Source organism: Leopardus geoffroyi, chromosome B1 (assembly GCF_018350155.1).
Source record: "Leopardus geoffroyi isolate Oge1 chromosome B1, O.geoffroyi_Oge1_pat1.0, whole genome shotgun sequence".
In the NCBI taxonomy this organism is placed as follows: domain Eukaryota; kingdom Metazoa; phylum Chordata; class Mammalia; order Carnivora; family Felidae; genus Leopardus; species Leopardus geoffroyi.
Window position 1 is genome coordinate 61,283,009 of NC_059327.1, and position 23,900 is coordinate 61,306,908.

Here is a 23,900-nt window from a genome sequence, read left to right on the forward strand (position 1 = left end):
CCAATAGGATCAAAATAAGCCAAAGGCTTCTTTGCCTATTTACTACCAAATCCTAAGTAATTCAAGTTTTAATTTTATCAAACCAGTGCAAACAAAATAAACAAACGAACAAAACCCAAGGAAATAAACTTCCAGTAAGAAACACAGTGTGCACAAATATTGTTATTTGATCTAAAGTCCACAGCTGAGTTGCAGTAGATTAGGCTTCCCATTTGACCTTCTCTTCAGTATAGAAGGATAGTGGCCGACTCTCAGGAGAGTTTCTTCCAGGCCAGTTTAAGTTAGTCTTGTCATCCTTGTGATCTGACAGCTCAAGATTCACAAACCTTTTGTTCAGCCCAGCAGTTGCACTCTTCAGGCTTTGATCTGTAAAATAACAGTAAACGTGATAAATCATTAGCCATCATTGTAGTCCTTGAAGGCAGCACTAATGGGGGACTTGGGAAATGTAGAGTGCTCTTTGTCTGCTGTGTATTTTATTGCCCTTAAATGGTCCAGAAGAAGAAGAAGAAGAAGAAGAAGAAGAAGAAGAAGAAGAAGAAGAAAAGCTGTCAGAAGGGCAAGAGAGACTGTGGCAAAGTAACTGTCAAAGGAAATTAGCATGAGATTGTAGATTAAATAGATTTTATTATTCTAAAAAGTTAAGTGAGAAACAAAAAAATGCAGTAAATTTGAAATGTTTTTAAGAGTTAAAGTATTGTTGAAAAGGAGACGCTTATATAAATCACTCTTCGCCATACAGTTGTGAAGAGGAAAGTTGTTCCTTTCCTGATGCTTGCTTCCTAGATAATTAGTGGAGAGCATGTTAAAAAAAAGGGGTCAGGGTGCTTGAGTGGCTCAGTCCGGATTGGGCTCAGATCATGATCTCTCAGTCTGTGAGTTCGAGCCCCGCATCGGGCTCTGTGCTGACAGCTCGGAGCCTGGAGCCGGCTCCGGATTCTGTGTCTCTCTCTATCTCTCTCTCTCTCTCTGCCCCTCCCCCGCTCACGCCCTGTCTCTCTCTGTCAAAAATAAATAAACATTAAAAAAAAAGTGTTCTTGGGGCGCCTGGGTGGCGCAGTCGGTTAAGCGTCCGACTTCAGCCAGGTCACGATCTCGCAGTCCGTGAGTTCGAGCCCCGCGTCAGGCTCTGGGCTGATGGCTCAGAGCCTGGAGCCTGTTTCCGATTCTGTGTCTCCCTCTCTCTCTGCCCCTCCCCCGTTCATGCTCTGTCTCTCTCTGTCCCAAAAATAAACGTTGAAAAAAAAAATTAAAAAAAAAAAAAAGTGTTCTTGATAGACTGACCCTGCTGAAGGAAATAATGTAAAATGCCCTTGTGGCGTTTCTTTATCCTATAGTATGAAATAATTGGTAGGAAAAATAAGACTTTTGTTTGAAACCAGGGACAATTTTATTGTTTTATTCTATTCAAATTGACTGGCTTTTTTAAGTGTATTTATTTATTTTGAAAGAGAGAGTGTGAGTGAACAAGAGAGGGGCAAAGAGATGGGGGGGATAGAGAATCCTAAGCAGGCTCCGTGCTGTCAGTGCAGAACCTATCTTGGGGCTCAATTTCACAAACCTGGGATCATGACCTGAAATGAAATCAAGTCGGACCATTAACCACTTAACCGACTGAGCCACCCAGGTACCCCAAATTTACTGGCTTTTTTCCCAAACAGTTCAATCATTTATTTATTTTCTAAATAAATTGTTTTTAATTTAATTTAATTTAATTTACTTAATTTTTTCTCTTCCAAATTTTTATTTAAGTTCTAGTTAGTTAACATATACTGTAATATTGGTTTCAGGAGTAGAATTTAGTGATTCATCACTCACATATAACACCCAGTGCTATCACAAGTGCTCTGCTTAATGCCCATCACCCATTTAATCTTTCTCCACCATCTCCCCTCCAGTAACCCTCAGTTATTTCTCTGTTGTTAAGAGTCTCTTTCACAGTTAGAGTGGCTAAAATGAACAAATCAGGAGACTATAGAATGCTGGAGTGGATGTGGAGATTAAAAATAGATCTACCCTATGACCCAGCAATAACACTGCTAGGAATTGCTGATGCATAGGGGTACTTGTACCCCAATGTTTATAGAAGCACATTCAACAATAGCCAAATTATGGAAAGAGCCTAGATGTCCATTAACTGATGAATGGATAAGGAAATTGTGGTTTATATACACAATGGAATACTATTTGGCAATGAGAAAGAATGAAATATGGCCCTTTGTAGCAACATGGATGGAACTAGAGAGTGTTATGCTAAGTGAAATAAGTCATACAGAGAAAGACAGATACCATATGTTTTCACTCTTAGGTGGATCCTGAGAAACTTGGCAGAGGACCATGGGGAAGGAGAAGGGGAAAAAAAAAGCTAAAGAAGGAGGAAGACAAACCATAAAAGACTCTTAAAACCTGAGAATAAACTGAGGGTTGATGGAGGGTGGGAGGGAGGGGAAAGTGGGTGATGGGCATTGAGGAGGGCACCTGTTGGGATGAGCACTGGGTATTGTATGGAAACCCATTTGACAATAAATTTCATATTGAAAAAATAATAAAACGTTAAAAAAAAGAGTCTCTTGCAGTTTGCTTCCCTCTCCACCCCCCCATTCCATATCTTCATCTATTTTTCCCTAAATTCCACATATGAATGAAAGCATGTGGTAATTGTCTTTCTCTGACTGACTTACTACACTTAGCATGATACACTCTAGCTCCATCCACGTGTTGCAAATGGCAAGATTTCATTCTTTTTCATGGTTGAGTCACATGGAGAGCCATAATCACTTTTAACAAAGACTTACTTTGCAAATAATTTATAACAAGTTTATCTAGTAAGAAAATAATGCTGTAGAATTTCTGCTTAAGTACAAATAGAGCTAAGATAAGAAAATAGGAACCACGCATAGTGTTCAACCAGGGAGCCCTATTCTCTCTCTCCTAGTTCCTCCCCTGGTCCCTTCCTCCTTTTGTTTTCTTTCTTGTTTGCTTTCTTTCACACACCCAGTCAATGGAATTTACCAATTACTTACTTTGTTCCAGGTTCAGGGAAGCATACTGGAGAAAGAAAGAGGAGTTGTGACTAAAAGGTGAAAAGATTCATGGAAAGAAAAGAGGGCATGTATAAAATTTTGGAAAAGATGAGCAGAGTATGAAAAGAGAAAATTATTGGGCCTAGAGAACAAAGTCTATGGACCACACTTTCTGACACAGATTCCTGGTATAATGCAATTGCTTCTCTCCTGTGAAACCTGGATGCCATGGGGACTATATTGTTCCCTATCACATGACACTTAGTCCACATAACTACTATTCTCTTTCAACTTGTCCCCAATGACCACTACTCCTAAATGCAAAAAAAAAAAACAAAACAAAAAAAAAAACAAACAAAAAACAAAAAAAAAGGCATCCCCATTACCTTTATCGCTTGTTCTTCTACCAATCAAATCGAAGTCAGATGAGGCACTTTGATATGGGACTATTGTTTTTATTGTCTAACTATAAAATGGCAACTTTATCATTTTCCACCCTTCACGACTCGAACACTCAGTTTTCCTAACAAAAATAAGGTGAAAAATTAAAATGGTGGCGTAATTCACTGAGACATAGGGTGAGTTTAAAGCACATAGATTGGGAAGCCCAGAACTGTTTTCTTTTCACGGAAGAATAAGTTCGATCTGAGGGTGTTTCTGTGGTTAAGATGGAGGACATATTTGCAGAGTAACACAGCCTTGTGATAGTTGAAGGACAATATGTAAGTCCCAAGATATTGCCATGGACTATACATTCTTCCTTTAGATGTAAAGGGGCTCATTAGAGTAATCATAGGACAAAACACACTCTCAGTGTGAATATCTGCATAGGAATGAGTAAGACATCTCTCTAAAGCGGAAACCCCATTACTCTAATTCCTTTGTTATGAGAAAGATAAAAATCTCTCCTTGCAAGTATCCTTCCTCTAGTATCCTGAATGGTTGCCACAAAGATATGTTCATATCCTAATTCCCAGAATCTGTATTATCCTTTATGACAAAAGAGTGAATATTACTTTATATGGCAAGAGATGTGATTAAGTTAAAGATGTTGAGAGGAGGAAATTATCTGAGATTACTGGAGTGGATCTTAAATGCAATCAGAATGTGTCTTTTTAAGAGAGAGCCATAGGGAGTTTTGACACAGACCCAAAGGGGAGAAGACCCTGTGTAGAAGGAGCAGAGAGAGATGGGTCAAAAGCCAAGGAATGACAGTTATCACCTAGCGCTTCCCAAGAGAGTCTTGATTTTAGTTCAGGGAAACTGGTTTTGACTTTTGACATCCATAACTATGAGAGATTAAACTTATGTTGCTTTACTTTTAAAAATTTTTTTGAATGTTTATTTATTTTTGTGAGAAAGAGAGAGAGAGAGAGGGAGAGAAACAGAGCATGATCTGGGTAGGGACAGAGAGAGGGAGACACGGATTCTGAAGCAGACTCCAGGCTCTGAACTGCCAGCACAGATCCTGATGTGGGGCTCAAACCCACAAACCATGAGATCATGACCTAAGCTGAAGTCAGACACTTAACCGGCTGAGTCACCCAGATGACCCAAACTTCTGTTTTAAACTAGAAAGTTTTTGATTATTTGTTACAGCAAACATAGGAAACCAATACATTCCACAATTTTGGAAACTCTATTTCTGGAAGCATGATCTAACCAAATGAAAAGCAGGAATGTGATTAAGCAAATTGCACATAGGTCAAAATGTTTCGGTGTGGTGACACCAGAGGATGCTGTGCTTAAATTCAATTTATATATAATCCCAGCGGCAATGGAGATGACTTCTGTGGCTGCCCAGCTGCTTGCTTGCGAATGGTGGGACCCAACAGAAGTTAGAAGTATTTTTAGCATGAAAGGTAGGCTGTAAGTGGCTCATTATCTCCCAAACTCAGAGCTAGAAGAAATAGCAGAAGCAGGGAAGGAGTGGGTATCAGGCACAAGCATGTTTCGTGCTTGATTAGCTGATGTCATGGGGGCAAAGTAGAGACTCAGAACTAGGAGAGCATAAGGAAGGTGGGGTTAAATGAGAATGATAAGCATATGGATAGCTGTTAGAATTCAATTAATAAGGGGGTGCCTGGTTGGCTGAGTCAAGAGAGCTTGTAACTCTTGATCTCTCTATTGTGAGTCGAGCCCCACATTGGGTGTAGAGATTACTTAAATAAATAAACTTGTAAAAAAGAATATAATTGATAAATAAAATGTCTAAGTTACAAAGGGAGCATGTGAGATACCGAACAAGTGGTGAAAGTGTGCTTAGGGAGTCAGAAAATATTTTGACCTCAAAGGTATGACCTCAAAGTCAGTAGGAAGTTGCCAGGTAAACTCTAAGTTGTCCATATTACTTTTTGGACCATAGGAAAACCTCACTGAAAGCTGTGATCATCTTTTTTTCTGCAAACAAATTCTGAGCTGCATGAATTCAATGACTCTACCCATCTGGTACCTCCAGATTGTAAAATACTCTCTGGACACATTGTAAGGTATATCCATGAGTAAATCAATAAACAATATTTAGAAGGGTACATAGCTACTATTTATAGGTTAGAGGATGACAAGTTATTGGGTGAGCTAGTGGTAGTGTTGTAATAATGCCTAATTCAGTTCCTAGGGCATGGTAAGTAGCTGTAACTATAAGTAATAATATACATAAAAATGAGTCATTTGTGATAACCTTTTCAATGTCATACACGTTATTGAGATGCTTCTTGAGGAAAATGTCCTTGTCTGGCATATATTTTAAATTTATTTATTTAGTTTGAGAGAGAAAGAACCAGTGAGCAAGGGGCAGAGAGGCAGAGGGGGACAGAGGATCCAAAGTGAGCTCTGCTGTCAGTGGAGGGCCCGATGGCAGGGCTTGAACTCACAAAGCAAAGATCATGACCTTGCCAAAGTCAGACGCTTAACCAACTGAGCCAACCAGACACCCCTTATCTGACATATCTGATTCTATTCCTTATTATATTAGAAGGGTCAACATATGCTTACTAGTACATGCTTTCAGGACAGGAACTGAATGAAATCTGGTAGAGAGAAAAATACTATGGAATCAACAGCTCCAAACTTTCTTTTTCATTTTACTAACTACTTAACTTGAAAAATAAGAGCTAATGTAAGAGCTAATGCATAGTGAAGGTTTTATACTCTTAACCTTTCTCTCAGCCTATAAATCAGACTCAGGCAAAAAACTGGTAGCTTCTTTCTCCTTTCTTGCTTCTATAACTTTCCTTTTCTAATGAAGCTTTAAGCATGGAGGAGGTCAGTATCAATGACTTTCATAAAACTGACACATGAAGAAAAAGCTGTTTTCCTTCCCTGAACTTTGAATGAACTTTAATGACTATTTTCTTAAACAAAATATGGTATTTAATTATTAAATGCTTCTGCAAAAGCCGTCAGTTCAATTTGTTGAAGAATAGCCAAAAAATATTTCCTTGTGTTTAGAAAAACAAAAAGAATCAAAAGAATTTTTTTTTCTTAATCAAGACACATTTTTGGTGTTGAGTTGTAGAAGTTGTTTATATATTTTGGATATTAACCCCTTATTGGATATGCCATTTGCAAATATCTTCTCCCATTCAATAAGCTTCCTTTTTGTTTTGTTGATTGTTTCCTTTGCTGTGAAGAAGCTTTCTCTTTTGTTATAGTCTCAATAGTATATTTTTGCTTTTGTTTCTCTTGCATTGAGACATATCTTGAAAAATGTGGTTATGACCGATGTCAGAGAAATTACTATATTTGTTTTGTTCTAGGATTTTTATGGTTTTAAGTCTGATATTCAGCTTTCTCATCCATTTTGAGTTTATATTTGTGTATTATGGCAGAAGATGGTCCAGTTGAATTCTTTTGCATTCTTTTATCAGCACCATTTATTGAAAAAAAATTCTTTATTGCGTATTTTAGCCTCCTTTGATATAGATTAATTGACCATATAAGGGTGGGTTTATGTCTAGGCTGTCTATTCTGTTCCATTGATCTATGTGTCTATTTTTGTGCCAGTACCATACTGTATTGATTACTACAGCTTTGTAGTATTTCTTGAAATCTAGAATTGTGATACCTCCAGCTTCATTCTTCTTTTTCAAGATTTCTTTGGCTTTTTTGCATTTCTTGTTGTTCTAACCAAATTTTAGTATTACTTGGTTTAGGTCTGTGACGAGATGCTGTTGGTATTTTTGATAAGGATTGCATTGAATCTGTAGATTGCTTTGGGTAGTATGGACATTTTAACACTATTAATTCTTCCATTTCATGGGCATAGAATCAAAAACACACAAAATAACATGCATTGGTAGAGTGTGGATTAAAAGGAATCCCTATGCAACGTTGGTAGAAATAGTGTTGCTGTAATAGTATTATATGGTGACAGGTGGCAGCTACTGTGGAAAACAGAATAGCTTTCCTCAAAAAATTATATCATATATAATATGATAAAAATGATAATATGATATCATATGATCCCATATCATATGATAATATGATAAAAAATATCATATGATCCAGTAATTCCACTACTGGTTATTTACTCAAGGGTAACAGAAACACTAGTTTGAAATGATATATGCACCTCTATGTTTATTGCACCATTATTTACAATAGGCAAGATATGCGGGCAACCTAAATCTCCATCAATAGATAAATGGATAAGGAAAATGTGGCACATTTACACATAACATATATATACACATGCATGTACATATATATATAAATCTCAGGAAGAAAAAAGAAGGAAATCTTGCCAAATACAATGGAATATTACACGACCATCAAAAGGGATGAGATCTTGCCTTGTGCAGCAACATAGACAGACTTAGAGGGTACTATGCTAAGGGAATCAAGTTATACTGAGAAAGACAATACCATATGCTTTCACTCATATATGCCATCTAAAAGAAAAACAAATGGATAAACAAACAAAGACAAAACAGTCTGCCCTATAAATACAAAGAAGAAACTGATGGTTGCCAGAAGTCTCTATGATAGTGTTGTATGGTGACAGATGAGCACAGCTTAAAGTATAAACTTGTTTAATCACTATGTTGTACACCTGAAACTAATGTAACAATCTGTGCCACCTATACTTAAAAAATACAAATGAAAAGAACAAAAACTACATATTTTGCTATATAAAATACATTTTAAATGATCGAACAGTATTTTCTCACGTGTTTTGATAAATGTTGTATTGTTAGTCATTATCTTCTCGTAAAATATTTTTCTCTTTTTAAGTTGCATATCTGTCACTCTTATTTAAAAAGTGTGAATACAATTTTCCCAAATATAAAATTTCCTTGTTATACAAGAGTCACCCTCTTCTTGTGAACTCCAATCTTCAAACTTTGTTCAGTGCTGACACTATAGAACTACTTGATGTTAAAGTAATAACGTAGTTAATGTTTGAAAGCTTGCTTTATTTATAAAATTTATAATAATTGAAAAAACAAAGGAATTTCTGAATTATTATCTTAACTATATTAAGCTAGACTTAGTAAACATTCTCATGTCTGGAATGAAATTATGCCTGTCGATACATTTTAGATAGAACCAATTCATGTATTAATTCATTAATCTTTGTATTGATTCCCTAAATCAGAATCGTATATATGGTGGTGTGTTATATATTACTCTGTATAGATTTCAGTTTTAATCAGCCAAATATGTTCTCTAGACAGCACTTATTGGTGTAGATCTTTTTTTTTAAGTTTGTTTATTTATTTTAAGGGAAAGAGAGAGAGCAGGGAAGAGGCACAGACAGAGGGAGAGAGAGAATCCCAAGCAGGCTCCATGACGTTAGCACATGGGCCTCAATCTCAAGAACGACAAGATCATGACCTGAGCAAAAATCGAGAGGAAAGCTTAACCGACTGAGCCACCCAGGCACCCTGATGTAGATCTTTTTTAAGTACAATTTGAAGTAGTTATCATTTTTCAACTGTTAAGTAAATCTGATCTAGAAATTTGTGAAATACGGGGTTTTCCATGACTTTTGAAACTTTATATGCACATTATGGGAGGGAAAACATTAGTGACAAAGTAAAAAATTGAACACTTGAAGTTCACATCTGTTAATTACAAGCACTAGAAACCTAAGCAAGATAATTAAGCTCTCCCAACCTCCATTTCTAGCTTCAGAATTTGAAGAAAAACACATATTGTGTATGATTGCTAAAATAATGAATACTGCAGTATATGTATCTAGCATGTATCTAACCTTTAACTTGTGTCAATAGTTGACTAATTCCTTAAATTATGATATTTTATTGGTTTCCAAACAAAAAATAACTGTCCAGCATTTCTTCTAATGAATAAATTTATACATACATGTTAATTAGATAATTGGTTTATTATGTAAGTTCATGAATTCCCAATCTTTTGAATGTATTTTGCTGACAATAGATTTGTAAACATTTTGAATCCATAATAACTCCCCTAGTGACTAAATCTTACACACTCAAGATCTTTGCAGTTGAATATACCTCTCCACAGTTAAATGGAAAGGGATTTAGTAATTAAAATAATGCTTGAAATTAATGTGGATACGGCAAGGATCAAGACCACCACAATCTGAATTTGACATAATCTACATTTTATACATTTTGAACTTTTAGTAATTCAGCCCATTGGGGGCCAGATTGAAAAAGAGCTTATAAGTGTCATTTATAGTTATAGCTATTTTGAACTTTGTCTTTAATAATCGTGAATATGTTCACTGCCTAATAAAAAATTATTTACTTGAGAGACTGTATCATTAAAATATCATTATAACTTGTCCATGATTCAAATATTGGAATGATTCCATAGCTTTCAAATAAGGTCAGGGAAACATTCTTTGATAGAAAATTAGCCTCACTAATTGGTTTGTTGTGTCAGTAACATCTATGTTCAATTATACTTGTTGTTGTAATAAACCTCACTTAAATTATATTCTACCTAAGTAGCAATATAACTCTGCGAAATTATTTTAAGAGTTGTTCAAAAAATGTGTGGGACCTTATAAATTATCCTTGTCTCTTTAAAGTCTAAATTCTGATGTTTAATTTTATTGCTCTGTAAAAAAAATATACTTTCTAAATCACTAATTAACTTGATTTTCTGGCAACATTGCTGAATCATATAAGTTGACTTGGAAGTATGGTTCATAGTGAAATTTATTACTACAATCAATTTTTAGACGTATTCAATTTATGCAATGCATAGTTCTTAAAGATACATTTTATTAACTACTCCTGCCACTGAATTTTGAAATACATGTACAAGTGAGCTTTTTCTATGTATCTTAGTTCTTTGTAAAATGTATGGAGTAAGTGAATTTCCTGTTCATATTGCAAAATAAGCTATACCAACTTATTTTTACATAATATCTGTAGTTTAGTAGCCATAGTTAATAATGTTTTCTAAGATACATAAATGTTTGTTTTGTATTTGTTGAATATGTCTTTTTACTTAAAATTAAAATTGATTGCTTATGCCTTGCTTCACTCCTTAAATTACTGCTACACACAGTACAAAAATCATAGGATGCCAATAGTTGCAACTACACTTTTAGTAAGTTCTGCATAGGGTTTTCCAGCATTCATGTAACTGTGTTGCCCTAAAAGATAATTTCCTCCACCTTGTTAATACCGTTTGCCCTTTTCTAAGACTCATGGCAAAAGAAGTAATAAGAGCAGCCTCATTTTTTTGGAGTTATAACCAATAGGGAAAGAATCATAAGTTGTTAGTCAATGACTTAAGAATTGTTGCACAAGTCTGACAGAACTTAAAATAACTGATTGCCCAAAGGAATTGAAATGTTGGGTGTGTTAACCAGACAAGAAATATATCACACCAGGCTGCCCTCAGTTGAGGTATTCAAGAGTATCTGTTTTATCAGATTGTAATAAAATTGTTTTGTTGGAAAAAAGTTAAATTACTGTAAGTGCACATAGAAAGAAGCAAATACACTTAAGAAACTAGGACATAAATGCTGACGATTCCCCTTCTAAGGTAAATATATAATAAATTGGCATTTATTTTGCTTGCATATTTATGGCCTAAAGAATTGAGAATTTATAATGCATGATGCCAGGCTTAGGGAATACAGAGCTTTAGAAAAATATATAATTATGTATAGTATAAATACGATATATTATTTTTCTTTATGATTATTGATGATGTTTTGTGATACTGTAATACAAGTGTTATTTGATTCTTGGCTACACTTTCATAGAAATCGTGCCTCTTTAAACACAGCTGTACTTTATCTTCCCTCTTTCATTAGTTATCCCAAGAGTGGACTTCCTCCACACCTTTCCTTCGCTACCTTGAAATAGCTGAAGTTTGCAACTTCAGCATTTCTATCTGTCTCTTGGCCTACTCAACATCATCCTTCACACCATAATGATATATTTGTTTCACTTCATAACACTGTCAAGTCCTAAAATCATAACATATGGCCCGTATGCACTGCCTATGCTTCTAATTTTTGAGTGCCTTTGTATAAGTAATTTTATAAAAGATTTATAGACTCATCGAATGCTCAAGATCAAATGATCCATACTGATGAAGCTTAGTATTGTATAAATGAAGAAATTAAGACCCAGGGAGGTCACTGACTTGTCAAGACTGATTAATGACATGGCCGTGTATAAAAATTAAATCAGATTGGAATGAGATTTTTTTTTCTACTAACCATTTTGGTAACATCATTTGTGCTCTTTCGAAAATCAATGGAAATCCTAAAACGTGGACATTGTGTTTAAATTATATGGTTAAAATGCGCAAAATGATTAACTAAACAGAAAACCACATAGACTGTGATTGAATAAACAGATGTAGCAGTAATTAACGTGCTAGTAATTAGAGAAATAAAAGACCACTGAGCTTTCACGGGTAACCGCTGCTTCCAGTCTTACACGAAGACTGGGAGACCAGAGTGAATGGTAACTCAGGAGCACAGGAGACAGTTCAGGTAATAAACAGTTGATAACATTTAACTGCCTCAGAATAAGTCATGTAAAGGAGCACTAGCAGTAGTATACATTCTTTTTGGTAGTTTAATTTTCCAGCTACTAGCAACACAATAACAGGTGTATTGGTACGAAACTAACCTAGTGCCTGAATGGTGGAATATTTAAATAAGAAGATTTCAAGAAAAATCCTTGACTTTGTGCATCATAGAGTATCATTTAATTACTTCATTTATTTGGGTTCAAATATACAAGTTTTTGCTCTTTAAGGGGAAGGATTATGGCTATATAGGATGCCATGATAAAGTCAGTAAATAAATTTTTAACTCAGGTCTTCAAAAATTGAAGTATCTATTTTGGAAAAATAGTTACCGTAAAGGTAGACCTTTAAGACATTTATTTTAGCAGAGTTGCTATTGGAAGAGTAATTTCTAAATAATTTCAGAATTTTGCAGCCAGCTTGAGCTTGCCCTTCATTAATGGGAGCAAATTTTATTGCCCTACTTGAGAATAGTTCAAAACAATTAACTGCAAGATGCTGGGGTGACTAATTCAGTTAAATATCTGGCTCTTGATTTTGGCTCAGTTCATGATCTCAAGGCTCGTGAGTTCGAGCCCCTCATCCAGATCTGCACTGACAGCGTGGATCCTGCTTGGGATTTTCTCTTTCCCTCTCTCCGCCCCTCCCCACCTCACAGAATAATATGCCAGTGATGCTTTTGCTCATGCTGCTTTCTTACCTGTCATTCCTCCTGCCACAGTGCCAGACTCTCATGCCAATAACTGGAGCCGGCTCTACCTTTTTATTAGCCCTTCACTTTGCCCATCTTGGTCTGTACATTGAGTGCCATGATTTTGTCTCTCACTTAGAAACATGATTGTTCTCCCTTAAATAGGACCTTCAAAATATAATTAAAAGTCAAACAAACAAACAAAAGAATTTCCACTTACATGTAATTGTATGTTTACATATGACATACACCGCATAGATACCAACTTAAGTCCTAGAAATTTTCAGTTATAACTTCATCTACTTCACGAACTTTCCTAAGAACAAGACAAATATTTTAATAAACAGGACTGTGAGTAATGTGAATTCTGAGGAACATTCCTGATGCCAAGCCAAAAAAAAAATTCTGAATCACATGATATCTTTGATAACATGGAGTCAGGGATACGAAAATGTCTTTCCTGGTGAACAGTGAGTGGAGACACAGCTAGCTGACAGAGTGAGCACTGCTTAGCACGAAAGGGCACCATATATATGTCCTATCGTGAGATGTCGGCAAAGCCTTGCCCAACTCCTACCTTTAGAAATAATCAGCATTGCTCAACTCCTAAAGCCTTTATTAACAATGCAGTTTATTTGTCCCTGAGTGTTTCCTCTGTTATATTACTTATTTTCATGTGTAAATCCCTTATTATTTCAATTCTAGATGTTTTGATTTTTGAAATAAAGAATTTACATCCCAGAATGTACTGACCCAGAATGACTGGCTGGGTCAGTAGAGTGTATGATTCTTAATCTCGGGGTAGTGAGTTTGAGCCCCCATTTTGGGTGTAGAAATTACTTAAGCATAAAATAATCATTAAAAAACCTTTAAAAATGTACATGCCTTATTTTTGTACATCTGGTGATTCCCATTAGTACATTGTTAATTGATTTTTGAATTTGTAGAAATATTTTTTTATTCAAATAAGAGTCCTAGAAATTCATTTGTATTTGTACCTTAATTACAATGTGAATCCATGCCTGGAAAACCCCTATTCTATACTGCCCTTTAAAATGTAATTTGTCTTTCTACAGAAAATTAAATAAACAATTAATATTCTTCATGTGTGAGTCACATCAAACAGTTTGAGATGATTTAAGAACACATAAAAACTATAATATTTAGAATTTCAAATTTCAAATTTAGGCTCATGTTTTCTAGACTGTTTTGTTAAATACAAAATTTATTTTATAAAGACGGTCTTATGATGACAAAATGCTAAGGGATTTCTTTTGGATTTAGTGAATATAGTAAAATTTTCATGATTCCTTGCTCCTTCTCTATGTGTTATGGTATGAATATATTAAACATGAATTCTGGTTAGCTTATCCCATCTAATGCATTTATTTAAAAGTAAGCATAACTAAATACTCTACTGGCTTAGGAAATGGTAGAGTTTGGCATCAACTCTTATTCAAAATCATGGTGCAAGTGTATGCAATACAATATATAATATTTATAATGTTGATGATACTTGAGCAAATTCTAACCAGGATGAAGTCTAAATAAAAAATATCATTTTTTATGGATACACATTAGGAATTTGGAAGTGTTTAGTGTTCAGCAATGCTGGCTTTGAAGGAAATAAAGATAACCAAAGTGTGTGTGTGTGTGTGTGTGTGTGTGTGTGTGTGTTTTAACCTCCAAACCTATTTTACAAGTCAATTGCAATTTCACTGATTAAGAAGTCATTACAAGAATTTCTAATAAATCTTTAAATTTTTAAAAAGATTTTACTTCTCTATATATTTATTCTTTGAACTAAATGTGAAAGATCTCCTAATGAATCATAAAATGTATATTAATAAAACCAAGTCATTAGTATAACAATCTTTTAGTTTCTATAGTTTATTAAGGTTTTTTTAAGTTCTCTATGGTATGAATGGAAAATGAGGTGAATTGAAAAGATATAATTTATGTATAGTATATGTATACACACATATGTACATATATCCCAAATCATACAGCTTCTTTTAATAAAATACTTTTTTTAGCTTTTTTTAATGTTTATTTATTTTTGAGAGAGAGAGAGGGACAGAGCATGGAGAGTAGAGTGGCAGAGAGGGAGATACAGAATCCGAAGCATGCTCCAGGCTCTGAGCTGTCAGCACAGAGCCTGATGCAGGGCTCAAACTTATGAATCACAAGATCATGACCTAAGCCAAAGTCAGATGCCTAAGGAACTGAACCACCCAGGCGTCCCTAATAAAATAATTTTTATTGATTAGGAATCTGAGCTTGGTAATAATGTCTCCTAAAGTATCTGCATGCATTATTTTGTACTTTATTTTGATTACACAATGTGAAAGAACAATGAAAATAGAATATTTCCTCCCTCTGATCCATTTATGTAATTTATAAGTCTTAAAGCGGTATAGACCAATTTTCCAAGTTTTTCAGTCATTGTTTTAATTCCCATTAGAATTTCATGCCAGCTATTTAATCAGTAATAGTAGCATGGTTAATTTTCCCATTTTATCTCTTATGAGATGAACTCTGTGGCCAGGCAGAATTTTATGGCAGTCTTTTGGAAAAAAGTGACAAAATTAAAATAAAGAGAAGTGTTTGGAGCTATGATAGCTTCATGAAAAATTTTGAGAGAAGCAAGGTTGTTGGGTGGGGGGAAGAGAGGATAAAAACCTTTTCTCAATGTCCATCCAAATTTTACCAAATTTGAAACACATAGTTTGAACTTCTTTCCCTATAATGGAAACTAGTATCATATTTCTTAATAGTATTTTGGGATTACGTTTGTGTAAGTTTGATTTAATTTGTGAAAACAAGAAAGCAATTGGAAGCAAAATGTTTCTAGTAAAACATCTTTTCTCATCATGATAGACACATGGAATTATTCTCTCTATAAACAATTTCAATGAATAAGAGTGTCTACTGATTGACTAAAAGATTTCTAAGTATTAAATATTTTTGCATAAATTCCCTGTTGCTTTGCTTCTTATTTTTAAGCATTTTACCCTCTCTATGTAAATTGTTCACACAAATAGGCAGAGCAATAAGTAGTTTAATCAAAAAGAAAAAACAATTCTATGTGTAGGTAGCAGAAGAGAATGGGTTTTCCCAAGTTATTCTAGATAAAAGCCTAATGGATCTATTTTGAGGTATTTCTACACAATAAAAAGAGGAGTGGCTATCACTAAACCTACTAATTTGGCATTCTAAATTTTAGTCATTGCTGGAAAAGTTCTTTATTGCTTTTTTCTCTCAAAGTAAGCTGCTCTTATTTTCAGGCACTTTGGGTATACCTGGTGAATTAGGTGTTCTTTTTCTGCTACTGTTCTTAATAGAATAGTTCTTTACTGCCAAACAATTTTCTTTTCTGTTTCTGGGATTATGAAAAACACATCACAACTATAAGCTACACACACAAATTCTATATGCTGAAACATAACTATTGTCTACATGTGACTAGCACAATATTTTAAAGGAATACCTTCTGGGGCGCCTGGGTGGCGCAGTCAGTTAAGCGTCCGACTTCAGCCAGGTCACGATCTCGCGGTCCGTGAGTTCGAGCCCCGCGTCAGGCTCTGGGCTGATGGCTCAGAGCCTGGAGCCTGTTTCCGATTCTGTGTCTCCCTCTCTCTCTGCCCCTCCCCCATTCATGCTCTGTCTCTCTCTGTCCCAAAAAATAAATAAACGTTGAAAAAAAAATTTATAAAGGAATACCTTCTTATTTATTATGGGAAAATCTTAATATATGACATAGAAGATTATGATGAAGACTACCATATTAAGTTTACCAATTATACCTTCAGGAGCTGGAATGACAGTGCAGAAAAGGCATGATGCTAATATAAATTTATGTACTTAGAAAATGTACTAATTGTGGTTATTGTTGCTGTTGTTGTTTTAACAGTGTGAAGGATGCAGGAGTAGGACACAAACAATGGAGGGGTCCCATATTGTCCACCTGCAAGCAGTGCCCAGTGGTCTATACCAACCCAGTGTGTGGTTCAGATGGTCATACCTACTCTTCCCAGGTAAAGGCAATGATAGTCATTTGTTATGAAATGCGTAATGTGTATTTATCATTAAGTGAATAAAATTACTAGTTCTCCCATGTGGTCATCCAAATGATTTATTTATATTTTAAAAAAAGTGCAAATAATCTCATTGGTTTGGAATCTGATTTCATATGTTATTTGTTTCTCTTATATCAGAATTTTTAAAGTTGGAAATACTAAAATTGTGAACATTCTGAACACTCAAATAAAAAAAGCAACATATCCTGGGACACCTGTGTGGTTCAGTCGGTTGAGTGTCCCACTCTTGGTTTTGGCTCAGGTCTTGATCCCAGGGTGGTGGGATTGACCCTGCATCCGGCACCTCACTAGGTGTGGGGCTCAAGATTCTCTGTCTACCCCCCTCTCCCCTGCTGGCACTCGCTCTAAAAAAAAGAAAGAAAAAGAAAAAAATACAAGAAAGTAAAGGGAAGGAAAGGAAAGGAAGAGAGGAGAAGGAAAGGGAAAGAAAGGAAAGAAAAGAACAGAAAAGAAAAAAGAAAAGAAAAAGAAAAGCAACATTTCCTTTGTTGCTACTTTGAAAGAGGTCAGAAATGGAAGCATGTCATATGATAATGTTAAAAATTATTATGAGTATAACAACAATAGCAGCTACAATCTGTCATTATCATTAGTTCTTTTATCTCGTTATTTCCTATAGTTTACTTTTAACCCCTCCAAATCCCTTTTAACAAATGAGAAAACTAAAGATCAGAAAGATATGGCAAATTTCACATATTTATTGACATTGAAACCAAGATGTGTTTCCATCTCTGATTCAGTGTCTCTGTTCTCTCTTCTACATTATTCTGCCTCTTGATTTGGTGTCCTGTATTATTTAAATATATAGGAGCTTTTAAAAACTTTACCTAATAAGATACTGATAAGTGTTCTTTGATTATGTGACAGAAGAGAATGTAGGCTCACAAGCTCTTACATGAAACTTTGGGACCAGGTAAATTTATGAATTTAGATTTTTACAAAAATATTTTTAAAAAGATAATGTCGCATGTTGTATTGTGTCCCCCATGGAAACTTGCCCTATAATTAAACACATTAATATCTCATTAAGAAACTATATGAATATTCACATTAAATAGGATACATGAAAAGTGTAAAATAACTTTACCTCAATTCATATCTGAGTTTGCTTACTGTTAAGGGAGTTCCAAAAATTGTTGGCTACCTGAACATTTTGTTTTGTAGATACCTCTTTATGAACCATCCCTTATCATAATATATGTGTCTTCACAACTTAAACTTGCGTTTATAATCCTAACCTTAATAATAGCACTGCAGTGTTAAGACGTATTCATTCAGTCAGTAAATACATACATAGTACTTATTTGGTGCTTACTACTGTGTATCTTGGTGAAGGTGCCATGCGCTTATTTGCTGAAGTTTTATAGGTGTATAATGCTAGGAGAGAACAGAGATGGTACTGGTTATCTCAATATGACCTTGATCTTGGTGAATTTAGCGTGGTCCAGAATCTCAGCTTTGCAAGTTAAGAAAATTCATGCTTTCAGCACAAGGGAGAATGAATCTATCTCATATTATGTAATCCTACTTGACAATGTATCATTATACTGATTTATTCAATGACAATGAAGGCTGAAGATGATAATATTCAGATTGGTGGGTAGAGCTACATGGCAAACAAAATTTAATCTTAATTGTACTTGATGAACATTGATGGTTGAACAAGTTGAATCAAGGAAGAGATTGGAGTTTCTACTGGCATCTAGCTAGGATAAACTTACGTCTCTCTCAACATTAGAAATATATGTGCTGGAGGAACTAGTATGTTTGTGTCCAGGGTGTCCCTAGAGCGTGCTAACATTAATCCACCACCTAGTTGTTTGGGACTGTCTTAGGGATGCTCCTAGTAGATGATAAGTTCTATAATTTAGTTTTACAAAACACAAAGTTACAATCATGAATGGTGTCTTCCTTTCGAGACCGTAAGGGAGGATTTGCTTGATGATTTTGGATAAACACAATTATATCCCCACTCAGGATTAAATATACCTATTATAAGTAGGTTAAGTCACATATGCTTCCAATGCCATGAGGTTTCTCCATTGTTCTTTGTACTGAGCACCCTGTGAAGCCTCAACTTACAAATCATTTTCAGTGACTTTATGAATATTGTTAATGAAACCATTGTAATCCATTGAATTGTAACCATTCTGAGTGATCCATTGAATTCTAAACTATTGCATTATTATTTTAATATTTATTTGCATATATATCATTCTAAATACATGCCTTGTTGATACAAAATGAAGTGAAAAGATGTAGTTCAAATGAATATGAGCTTTTAATAAACCCCAATCACCATCCTCATTTCTGTTGATTCTAATTTAACTTGGTGATTTTTTGCCTATGGACCACCAATACTAATCTTACAGCAATGATGCTTGGCTGTATAAAACAATGCAAACTAAATGAAGATCTTATCCTAGTAAGACCTAACATTAAATAATCCTTAATAATAATTTTTGGAAGTTTATTGGATTTGAAATTCAAAATAAGGCCTTCATCTTTTAATTTTACTTTTCTGTAAGACAAAGCCCAAAGCTGTTTAGGTACTGGATCAAGAACAAAGACCACAGAGGCTAATGCCTTCTTCAAAAATTAATTTTATTATTTCTCAGCTCTACTTATCAGGAGATGAAAACAGAAGATTGGTGCAGGGGTCAAAGGATATTTATTTTGGCTCTTGGATCACTCAATTTTGTCAATACACTAAGCAAATTCTGACAGGGGAGCCTTAAACAGCTTTGGGGTAGTTCATAGGCATTGGAACTCACATTAATTATGTTCTCCAAATTCTAGGTTTAGTATGGACCATGAAGCCCCTTGCTTGAGGTTTCTAATCCATCAGCTAAGTATTTCTGATATGTTAAACACTGGTCATTTCTCTGCATCCTCACCAATATTCTATTGTTACCTGAGTTTTTTATTTTACTGTTTATTTATTTTTGAGAGAAGCAGAGGCATAGAATGAGTGGGGAAGAGCAGAGAGAGAGAGGGAGATACAAAATCTGAAGCAGGCTCCAGGCTCTGAGCCATCAGCACACAGCCCAACATAGCTCTAGAACTCATGGACCACACAATCATGACCTGAGCTGAAGATAGATGCTTAGCCAACTGAGCCACCCAGGAGCCCCTGAGTTGTTAATTTTAGCCATTCTTCCAGGTGTGAGGTGGTATCTCATTGTGGTTTTGCTTTGTGTTTCCCTGCTGATGAATGATTTTTTCATGTGTCTGTTAACCATCTGGATGTCTTCTTCGGAAAAGTGACTGTTCGTGTCTTTTGCCCATTTCTTCACTGGTTTTTGGGGTGTTCAGTATGATAAATTCCTTGCAGATTTTGAATCTTTTATCTGATATGTCATTTGCAAATATCTTCTTTCATTCCATCAGTTGGCTATTAGTTTTGTTGATTATTTCCTTAACTGTGCAGAAGTTGTTTTGTTTTTTGTTTTTTGTTTTTTGTTTTTATCTTGATGAGGTCCCAATAGTTCATTTTTGCTTTTGCTTCCCTTGCCACTGGAAACATGTCTAGTAAGAACACGTGGCTGAGGTCAAAGAGATTGTTACCTGTTTTCTCCTCTAGGATTTTGATGGCTTTCTGTCTTACGTTTAGATCTTTCATCCATTTTGAATTTATTTTTGTGTAGAGTGTAAGATTGTGGTCCAGGTTCATTGTTCTGCATGTACAGATTTCCCAACACCATTTGCTGAAGAAACTGTCTTTTTTCCATTATATATTCTTTCCTGCTTTGTCAAAGATTAGTTAGTCATACATTTTGTCCACTTCTGGGTTTTCTGTTCTGTTCCATTAATATATATCTGTTTTTGTGCCAGTACTACACTGTTTTGATGATTACAGCTTTGGAATACAGCTTAAAGTCCAGAATTGTGATGCCTCAAGCTTTGGTTTCTCTTCAACATTGCTTTGGCTATTCAAGGTCCTTTCTAGTTCTGTATAAATTTTGGAATTGCTTGCTATAGCTTTGTGAATAATACTGGTGTTATTTTGATAAGGATTGCATTGGATATGTAAATTGCTTTGGGTAGTATTGACATTTTAATAATATTTGTTCTTCTAATCCATGAACATTGAATGTTTTTCCATTTTTTTGTGTCTTCTTCAATTTCTTTCATAAAGTTTTGCACTGCTGATGAGAATGCACACTGGTGCAGCCACTCTGGAGAACAGTATGGAGGTTCCTCAAAAAATTAAAAATACAGCTCCCCTTTGACCCAGCAATTGCATAAGAAGGTAGTTATCCAAAGGATACAAAGGCACTGATTTGAAGGGACACATGCACCGCAATGTTTATAGCAGCACTATTCACAATAGCCAAATTATGGAAAGAGCCCAAATGTCCATCAATGGATTAATGGATAAAGAAGATGTGGTGTGTGTGTGTGTGTGTGTGTGTGTGTGTGTGTGTGTAATGGAATATTACTCACTGATCAAAAAGAATGAAAGTATGCAATTTGCAACACGTGGATGAACTAGAGGGTATTATGCTAAGTGAAGTAAGTCAGACAAAGATAAATGTCATATGATTTCACTCATATATGAAACTTAAAAAACAAAACATGAACATAGAGGAAGGGAAGGAAAAACAAGATAAATACAGAGAGGGAGGCAAACTATAAGACACTCTTAAATGCAGAAAACAAACTGAGGGTTGCTGGAGGGGTGTTGGATGGGGGGATGGGCTAAATGGATAATGGGCATTAAGGAGGGCATTTGTTGGGACCAGCAATGGGTGTTATATGTAAGTGATGAATTGCTAAATTCTACTCCTGAAACCATTACTACACTGTATGGTAACTAGATTGGATTTAAATTTAAAAAAAATAATAATACTGACAAGAAGCCAGGTACTATCAGCTCAGGATGTGGGACCCTGAGGATGAAAGCCCAGTGCTGCTTTGCTGGTCTGCTTATGATCTTTCTATATTTTGGTTCCCTTGCATATGGCTGTTTGTTTTACGACTACAAATAATATTCCTTCAGATTCTATTTTGGACCCACAATGCTTCCTCATTAACTTCAGCTCAATTTATGGACAGGAAATTATAAATCATGTTTCCACTGTACAACTTAATTGGAAGTGAGGGCATTACAAAGTATAATAGGTGCAAGTTGGGGGATGGGGTGGGAAAGAGGTTATCACAAGGTGTCCAAAGGAAAACTTCAGTCAAACTAGGATATAATTTTAGAAAGTGTATCTCATTACACAGTGTGACCAATTTGGAATAATTATTTTATTAGAATTCAAGTTCTGAACTTGTCAGCTTGTCTAGAAATCCTCAGCAGAGTATTTTGAAAATATATACACAAAAATACAAAGGAACAGATGAACAATTATGAAAAAATTGATTTGCTTGAAATAATATTGGGACTTTTGTGATTTTTATAAGAAGCATTTTTGTAATACCTGAGTTTTTTCTGTTAAGATGAGTAATTGACACTTTTTATATATGCTTAGTTAAACTTTCATTTTAAAAGAACAAATGTTTTCTGAATTCTTTTAAATTCAGCAATGCCAGAAAAATCAAAATATAAGTCTGTTCAAGGTTATTTGAGAGGTAACCATTCCTGAAATTGACACAAAAGATAAAGGTCTTTGTTTCTTTTTTTCAGGCAAAGTCTATTTTGATTGTATCATTTCAGTAAGAACTAGGAATTTTTCTCCCATAAAGCATCTATAATAGACCATGGATATATTTGTAACTGATTTGTATAAATTGGATACTACATTTGCTAAGTAGAAGTCAATAAATTATATTAATGTTTTAGAACTTAGCACGCCCTGGGGACAACACAGTGAATGATTTTGAGCTCTTTTTTTTTTTTTTCATATTTTGTCATACAGTGCTTTGCAATGGAACTTAGTAATGGTGAATTCCTCAGATATTTATAAGAAATTGGGTGTGTGTGTATGTGTGTGTTTTGAGGTAAGACAAGTAGAATACTTAACCATTATATACTGGAGCTCCCAACTCTTGCTACAGACATGCTATTTAAATTGGTTTGGGATGGGATCCTGTGAATCTGAATTTGAAAAGCTCCTCAGGGGATTTTTAAGTGTAGGCATAGTTGAGAACCACTGCTTGCATCCTTTCAAATTATTGTTTTTGAATTCTTATTTTTTAATAAACTAGAACAACAATAGCATTAGTGGGGAACCATTTGCTTTTTTACTGCAATTTGAGAAAATCCCATTTTGTTTCAACATTCTACTATTATGTCTTCTTTTTCCTTATTTTTTCCGTATTTGAAGTATTCTATTACTTTATCTTTGTAACAGTTATTAACTCTAATAGCTTTATGTACATTTTGAAAGATAAAATATTTATTGACACTTCACCATTTGGATGTATTATATCTGTTAGTATTTAGAATGTAATTGTCCTGTGTACCTTCCTCTGAATACTTTGTCTGAACTAATTTTATGTTGGAAGATCAAAATTCAGAAATACATGTGCACTGTTTCTATTTGAACTGCTTTTCAACATAAGCTAGGTTTTACTTTTGGCTTAGGTATGTCATGCGTCATATTAACAGAATCATTGACTGGGATAAGCTCTTATGAAATCACTGAACATTGAAGGAAATAATACGACTAAACTTTACCATAAAATTTCAGGTTTGAAAGGAACTCAATAGGACATATAGTACAGGCTTCTACACACAACGCCCAGGTGCCTAATAAGATGTGTTCTGTGAGATAAATGTCTATATTTGCGGGGAGCTCTAAATGTCAGAAAACCTTTCTTGTCCCTTGTCCATTGATTCGGTTTCCAATAGTCCTTTTTCCGACCCCCTCAGCATATATTGAGGAACAAAATGCAAACTCTTATATTCAGTTGTTGGGAAAAAAGTGAATGCTTAAATTTTTACTTAAAAAAGAGCAAGAATTTGGGCACCTGGGTGGCTCATTAGGTTAAGTGTCTGACTTCGGCTCAGGTCATGATCTCACAGTTCGGGAGTTTGAGCCCAGTGTCGGGCTCTGTGCTGACAGCTCAGAGCCTGGAGCCTGCTTCAGATCTGTGTCTCCTGTTCTCTGCCCCTCCCCTGCTCATGCACTTTCTTTCTCTCAA

General features: G+C 35.0%; 1 protein-coding gene across 4 annotated transcripts in view; it reads left to right on the top strand.

Annotated features, from left to right (window-relative positions):
- SPOCK3 (SPARC (osteonectin), cwcv and kazal like domains proteoglycan 3) overlaps positions 1–23,900 on the top strand; it is a 483,277-nt gene that overhangs the window by 291,549 nt on the left and 167,828 nt on the right. For all 4 annotated transcript variants that reach the window (XM_045463719.1, XM_045463712.1, XM_045463701.1 and 1 more), the window contains one exon: positions 16,622–16,745. In XM_045463719.1, coding sequence (XP_045319675.1) covers positions 16,622–16,745 — 124 coding nt within the window. The remainder of the gene's footprint in view (positions 1–16,621; positions 16,746–23,900) is intronic.